Source organism: Stigmatopora argus, chromosome 6 (genome assembly GCF_051989625.1).
Source record: "Stigmatopora argus isolate UIUO_Sarg chromosome 6, RoL_Sarg_1.0, whole genome shotgun sequence".
NCBI classification, from domain to species: domain Eukaryota; kingdom Metazoa; phylum Chordata; class Actinopteri; order Syngnathiformes; family Syngnathidae; genus Stigmatopora; species Stigmatopora argus.
Genome location: NC_135392.1, coordinates 14993748 through 15001281, shown reverse-complemented (window position 1 = coordinate 15001281; position 7534 = coordinate 14993748). Strand labels below are relative to the sequence as shown.

The window sequence follows — 7534 nt, the reverse complement described above, 5'->3', positions numbered from 1 at the left end:
AAAAAGCACCAATAATAACTTCACATAATTTAAATATTATTTAGGAATATAGCCACATTTCACTCACCCCAAAAATCGTTTATATTTGTACACAAAAGCCATCCTTTCTTTGCTCCTTGTTTTCTATCGTCATCGAAGCTAATACTGAAAGTCTTAATTGGTAGTGCTTCTCCACAAGGTGCGCTTTCCCGGCAAAAGGCCCAAATAAGTGATAATTTCAGACTCGTTGGCATTCTGCTGTGATGGATACATTGCATCACCCCCCGAGCGCAACCAAATCCCGGCGACTGCAAAAAAAGTTTGCCTCGCAGATGCCAACAAAGGAAAAAAAACAGATCACTCACCTCTCACTGTCTCCTCACTTACCTTCAGTCAGCCAGTAGGAGGCAGATCACCGCCCAACATCCTTCATGTTACCTCACCCCGAAGTTATTACACAGAAGGGATTGTGTGTCGTGCTACCGCAAGTTCAGAGTCCTGATGGCTGTGGGAAAAAAACTATCCTTAAGCCTATTTGTCCGTACTTTTTGAGACCTGTAGCGTCTGCCAGAGGGCAGCAGGTGGAACAGGTTGTGACCAGGGTGGTATGGGTCCCCGACAATGTTCCCGGCTCTGCTGAGGTAACGAGGGCAGGCAATGTCTTCCAGTGAGGGCAGAGAGCAGCCGACGATCTTCTGGGCAGTGTTAATCACTCTCTGCATGGCCTTTTTGTCTGCTGCTGTGCTTCCAGCATACCACACTGTAATGCAGTATGCCAGGATGCTCTCCACAGTGGCTGTATAGAAGGTTACCAGAAGCTCAGTGTCCAAGTTGTTCCTTCCGAGTACCCTCAGGAAATGGAGTAGTTTCTGGGCCGTCTTCACCACTGGTAGACCAGGAGAGCTTGTCCGTGACGTGGACCCCCAGGAATTTGAAGGACTGGACCCTGTCTACACATACTCCATTTATGAGGAGTGGGGCCAGATCTGTACTGTTTGCGAAAGTCCAGGATTATTTAATTGTAATTATAAATGTAATTAACATCAGTCTGTGATTCAGATATTTTTTACGCCAGCAGAGAAAGCCCTTGAAGGCCCTGATGGTCCACCACTGTTGACAATTAATACATGTTAAATCAAAGGAGATCTACAAGTTAACCTTTGTGAATCGCATGATCTCGTTTAATAAACACATTCTTTAATAGACAACACATACAAAAAATAAATGTGCATTTACAAAAAAAAAAATCAATTGGGTAGTAAAACCACTACTTTTAAAGTTTAAAGGTTGCACTTGTTCAAAATGAGGGGAAATCATGTCATTTCATGGAACTGTTGCATTCTTTCATGAGATTGGTCACTCAAGAAAGCAGTCCATTGTCATGCACAATATCTTCTTGGGCGGAGGTTTGCTCACTTTTTTTCTTCTCATTTTCACGAGAGGGCGAATCTCTGCTAATGGTGACTAAAGTGTAGTGTTGGGTTAAGGAACATTACCATTTATCATCTCTTCTTCTCCACTTCATCATTTGAGATATCCATGCTATGCTGTGGTGCTCAAACCATCCACTGTGTGACACACTACAAGAATCAGTTGTCTAATCATAGTCTTTGTTAAAACACAAATCAAAGTAGCCTTTACTTTTAATAATGAAATGTATTACACATTTCCCCTTATAAATTAATGGAAGGACGTTGAATAAAAACTTTTTTCGTCCACATGGAATTTTAGAATTAGTTATCCACCAATTTGGTGCGGTTATAGAATAACATTTTTTTTACATTTACAGTGAATTTCAGTAATAAAAACCTTTTGTAACAAAATGGTATTTATCGAGATGAAAGCTGATTGCAAAGAACTAAACTAAACGCTTTAAAGCTCAAAGACAAAACTAAAACAAGCTCCCATTTACTTTGATTTGCTTTGTACTTTGTGCTTTTGCTTTGTTGTTCTGCGGCCTTTGTGACTGTACTGTTTAACTTATAACTACGCCTGTTCTTGCTACTGTCACAATGAAATTTCCCGAATACGGGATGAATAAAGTTATCCAATCCAATCCAATAAATGATGACATGAAGAAATTTGACGATTATGAAGGATACAGGTTGGATGAATTTTGTTCGACCTCCTAATCCATCATAACCACTTTTCACCTGAAATCAGAAGCAACGGATCAAACGACTACACCATCCCAATTAGACTCAAAAACGTTGAAATGAAAAGTCCTTTGGTACGTACAGTGCCAAACTCTCTCTGAGGCTCCAGCATGCTGCCAAAAGTCTTTTTTCTGAATAGGAGTGAGCTCTTTAAAAAAGGATCCATATCTGAATCTTCCTTTTGGGTCTGGCAGAAAAAAAATCTTAAAAGTAAAAAAAAACACTGAATTTCTAAGAATTATGAAGCATTACTTGAAGTTACCTTGCTTGACGTTGAAGCCTTCTCGTTCTGTATGGAAACTGACAACCTGGCAAAATCAGGCATTTTCAACTTCAATTCAAGTCTGTTACTTAGCTGTGAATCCAAGACCAAACCCCAAAATATGTACAAATACATACGGCTGGTCAACGCGCGTCTTTTTGCTCAGAACTTTTACTGGTCTCTTGGCCGTATCATCAGGTGTATTTACTTCATAGGTTAAATTGAGATCCATGTCATCGTCGCCACCGACGGGCCGGTGGAGGTGGGGTTTCAGCACCACCGGAGCAGGGCTGACAGGGTAAAGCGAAAAAACAAATGAGTCCCAAAAATAAATGAAAAAAATAATTAAACTTCAACTTGAAATGTACGGCGCGGCGATGGAATGGGAACACTGTACCTCTCAAAAACGAGCCGTTTAAGCACCTCGTTCGTTCTAGTTGGAGTGCTCAGAGATTTCTGAAGAAATTCAACCTTCTTTTTCAAACTCTGCAGAAAGACGGAGATGCAGGCATATAAACACGAGTCTTCTAATGCCGGATTGTAATACAGTAATAACTCGACATACGATTTGAGATACGAGTAAAATTTTGAGCAAATATTTATCTTGAGATTTGAGACAAATTTTGATATACGAGCATACAGAGGAAACGAGAGGCTGCTCATAAGAACATCATGGGCACTGTCTTTCCCGTCACAACTCCCACGTGTAATGTTTCTACGAGCACTGGGCGCAGCGTTCAATTTTTTCAGTGTTTTTCCCCCCGTTAGTCAGTGCAGAATGGTGGAGAGGAGTATATACTACTTCTTGTTGGCAAGTGGTCGTGCGTTATCCTGTTGTGACGACATTTGTGAGCATCATTTTCGGAATATTTTGAAGGCAAGACAAAAGCAAACAACCCTCAATAGGGGGGAAAATAGAGTTGACCCGGGAGAAGAAAGGTATAAAAATGTAAAACAAAATTAGAATTAAGTTTGGTGTAAGGTTAGATTACATTTATTTTGAGTTTGTCTGTATCGTAATCCAAATTCATTTAAATTTGTTTGTTATGTTACGAGTGCGTTGGCATGCAAAAAGTCTCTCTCTCCTCTCCGCAAAATCCGTCTACCGTATTTTCACGACTATTAGGCGCACATAAAAGTCTGAAATGTTCACCAAAATAGACAGGGCACCTTATAATCCAGTGCGCTTTATAGATGGACCAATACTAAAATTGTTATCACGATAAAATAAAATACATCCGTCGATAGGACAACTATGGCAAGCAGCCCCAGACTCTGCTATTTTCCTGTAGATAAAGTACTGCGCAGTGACTGCTGGGATATGTAGTTTTTTTGTCAATACACCCAATGGATTGTGCCCTGCCGATCGGCATCAATACTAGCTAGCTACTATTTGTGAACGAATTGTGGCCTGGCGATCGCCATCAACACAGCTGCGAAGCATGGAAGACAGTCTTGGAATACTAGTTACGCTAGCTACTATTTGTGAACGAATTGTGGCCTGGCGATCGCCATCAACACAGCTGCGAAGCATGGAAGACAGCCTTGGAATAGTTACGCTAGCTACCATTTGGGAATGAATTGTGGCCGCCTGGACGAACGTATTAAACTCAGCGTTTTCGATGGACAAATGTTCAATTCGGACACAGATAATGAGGACTTTGATGGTTTTGTGGGTGATGATGACGTGAGTACATTGTAAAATGGCTAAATAAAGTACAACCGAACTCAGTCTTGCTTCCGTTGCCTTTTCAAAACATGTTTTTAGCGTGTGGGTGTAGCGTGCAAGAACTATATTTCCCAGCAGTCACTGTGCACCGGAAATAGTGTCTATGGCTGCTTTCGTAGACAGCGCTATTACGGTTCGATAATCATCCATAAATAATATATATATGCCATGTCTGGCTTCACGAAAAGTGGCAGGCAGCGCCGGGCTTCTTACGCTACGATTTGTGAATGGATTGATGGAAATGACGGTGACTCTGAGAACGAAGAGAGGGGAACCGGCTTTTTGGAAGGCTCGTTTGGGCAATTGTTTAATTCGGAAACAGAAAATGAGGACTTTGAGGGATTTGTGGGTGATGATGACGTGAGTGAGTAAATGTCTAAATAAAGTACAACCGAACTCAGTTTTGCTTCCGTTGCCTTTTTAAAACATGTTTTTAGCGTGTGGGTGTAGCGTGCAAGAACTATATTTCCCAGCAGTCACTGCGCACCGGAACCCGGAAATAGGCTGCTTCCGGTAGCCAGCGCTATTGCGTTTCGATGTTCATCCATATATAATATATATGCGTGTAATGAAACGGTGCGTGCTTTGTGTGTCTAAAATACATAAATAGCACTCGTTACTGACACTGCGGCTTAAAATACAATGCGCCGAATAGTCGTGAAAATATGGTAATTTTAGTACTATTGAACACATTTTAGTACTATTAAACCACTAGTTATTTGCTACTCTGTTAATAGATGGTGAATTAGAACAAATAAATGTTTTTCCAATCCAATATCCTGTTTTTTTTTTTCTTTTTCCAGAGGGTTGGAACTAATTAATTTGTTTTTAGTTCATTTGAGATACGAGTAAATCGACATACACATTAAGGTCGTATCTCGAGGTACCACTGTAATAATTTTATGGCTGTGCCTTACAGATATCTCTTTGTCAGCATTGGCAAGATCTTTCTGCAGAGACTTCATGTCCTCTTTTGTTTGGCTTGCTTCAACAGAAGCTTTTTGGACCTAAATGGAAAAAGAAAAAATATGATAACTAGTAATCTCTTTTCATGACTCACTGACTAAATTGTTGTAACCTTGTTGTTGGCGCTGAGCACTTCTCTCCTAAGCCGTTCACACACATCGCCAGAAGACTTTAAGCTCCCCTTTAAGGTATCATACTCTCTAAAACAAAAGTCTTGCAGTAAATGTGCAGAAAAAGACAAGTATTTATAATGGAGAATTATGTTGGATTTACACTCTGGCTTGAGGGAGATTGTTCAAATAAGGCAGGATGGAATTAGTCTTATTCCAAGTATGAAGTTCGTCTATGTTAATTTGTCAACACAGTAATCCCTCGAATATCGCGGCTTCACTACATCGCAGATTTTTTTCTGGGGGAATTTTTTTTTTAAGTCCATAAAAATGTGAAAATCCACGCTGAAACTCGCAAGCGGAACCCACTCACTTGTCCTTCGTTTGCTACTAGGACTCAGCACTGAAGTAAAATATATATATTATTATTATTTTTAAATAGGGGTGACCCTACTTCACGGTTTTTCGTTTATCGCGGCCATGTCTGGTCTACATTAACCGCGAGAATAGAGGGATTACTGTATTATGGTTTGAACCTTCTACATTTAAGGTGTGTGTTCGAGAGAAAAGAAACGTTGGATTTCCAGCCCAAATCAGGTATGCAGGATACAACATTAAATATTTCTATCATTTCTGTTGACTTAAAATGGACAATTTGAGCATGCTTATGGCTTGATACATTTTGGGGTTGTGTACAAACCAGATCGGCCACATTTAAAATGTACAAGTCAATGAGAATGGAGGGAAACCAAATACAATGAAATTGAGCATTCGGACCTGAAGCATAAATCCAAGTTAAGCTCCAGTTGAAGACATCTAAAAATAAGTCAGTCTTCGTCCTACGTACTTTTTAAGAGAGATGCAGTAGATTGACAGCTGCTCTACAGCAGACGGGCTGACACCCATATCTGTAATCATCGACTCCACCTCTACTCTTTGACCCTGTAACAAAACATCCAGACTGGGGACACCCCAGCATTGTAAGCGCCAAATTTCATAGTACACAAACATCAAAGAACAAGTTTACTAAGAAGGTTCTTGAATTACGACTCAATTTGAATAGAGCTGAAGTGTAGTTACCTTTCAAAGGTTTTTATTTTGGTCCTCAGTCTTCGGGCCTCGTCCTTGGCCGCCTGAGCATCATCACGTCGAGTCTCCAGAAAAGTCATTTGTGTCTTTGAGGGCATAAAAGTAACATTTAAAAAAATGTGGACAGTCAAAAAAATTAAAACACATTTATACACATACTCTGAGTGCAGAACACAGCTTGTCCTTCTCTAAAACCTCTTTTCGCATATTGTCCAAGTCTCTCTTCTGTGTGTCCACAGAGTCTTTCAATTCATCCACTTTTTTCTGTTTGCTTCGACAGTCTTTGTCTGAAAGAGATCAAAGATGTTTAATTCGCTGGAAATAATTATTGATTACTAGTCAATGTTTTATTGTCACCTTTGGCGTTTAAAAGGGCCCTCAACCTATTGAGCTCATTCTGAGGAAAACACAGATTAAATGTCAATGTTTTGGAGGAAATCTTGGAGGAATTCTTTCTGTATCATTGGTACCGCCATGCTTTCTGGGTCTGCAGATGGCGGTTCTTCTCCTCCCATGTCAAAGAAGAGCTTGGTGATGATGTGCCGAGTGCTAACCTACATATAGAAGGAAAATATTATTTATTAATATCAACCTTTGCAGCAAAGTGTGTGTAAATGACAAAAAGTATTGAGTAAATCACCTGCTGCCGACATTGTGGGCATGTTTTTGTAGGACCTGTTTGAAACCAACGAGTAAGGCTAGAAAGTGAGAGAAATAAAATTAATAATAACAAATGAAAACACTCAATCATAATGTTAGATCAAGTTACCAGTCATTGTGAAAAGTGTGTCCACAAGGGATAGCAGCAACATCTTTGAAGTGATCAAAGAAATCGCAGCAAATTATACAATATGCTCGGATAGGCATCTTATTTTCTTGAAGACCACCCTGTAACGCAAGTCAAAAACAAAGTTAGCACAATAAAAATGCAGTTTTTTACTAATATGTACGCACGTACTACATGAGCTACTTCAAGTGCTAGCTAACAGTGTTTCAACCTAAACACGAGTTGATATACCTACCAAAAGATGACGCTGTAGTAATGCTTCATACGTTGTATTAAACAAAATCCATATGTGATATGTAAAGTGTTATTTGATGTTTCATAAGGGCTCAATTCAGTTCAGTTTGGGCAACTGAAATTTCCGACAACCGAATTTAGCGCACATTTGCTCCTTGCTCGAGGCTGCTCTACGTTCAAATACAACGTAGCCCCGCCCATTATGGTGCGTTCAGGGGCTGT

The 7534-nt window shown here is 40.0% G+C and overlaps 1 protein-coding gene across 2 annotated transcripts in view; it reads right to left on the bottom strand.

Annotated features, from left to right (window-relative positions):
- Window positions 1-1136: 1136 nt before the first annotated feature.
- Window positions 1137-7534, bottom strand: part of traip (TRAF-interacting protein) — a 30223-nt gene continuing 23825 nt past the window's right edge. Inside the window, exons 1-16 of one of the 2 annotated variants that reach the window (XM_077602949.1) lie at window positions 7314-7519; window positions 7061-7179; window positions 6932-6989; window positions 6762-6845; window positions 6649-6688; window positions 6451-6578; window positions 6283-6377; window positions 6050-6163; window positions 5205-5292; window positions 5044-5133; window positions 2795-2883; window positions 2535-2687; window positions 2398-2443; window positions 2218-2322; window positions 2082-2132; window positions 1137-1443 (exon numbers count right to left, since the gene is read on the bottom strand). In XM_077602949.1, the coding sequence (XP_077459075.1) occupies window positions 1336-1443; window positions 2082-2132; window positions 2218-2322; window positions 2398-2443; window positions 2535-2687; window positions 2795-2883; window positions 5044-5133; window positions 5205-5292; window positions 6050-6163; window positions 6283-6377; window positions 6451-6578; window positions 6649-6688; window positions 6762-6845; window positions 6932-6989; window positions 7061-7158 (1347 nt within the window). In that variant the 5' untranslated portion in view covers window positions 7159-7179; window positions 7314-7519 and the 3' untranslated portion in view covers window positions 1137-1335. Of the gene's footprint in view, window positions 1444-2081; window positions 2133-2217; window positions 2323-2397; window positions 2444-2534; window positions 2688-2794; window positions 2884-5043; window positions 5134-5204; window positions 5293-6049; window positions 6164-6282; window positions 6378-6450; window positions 6579-6648; window positions 6689-6761; window positions 6846-6931; window positions 6990-7060; window positions 7180-7313; window positions 7520-7534 lie in introns of those variants that run through there. The other variant, XM_077602950.1, reaches the window with a different exon arrangement.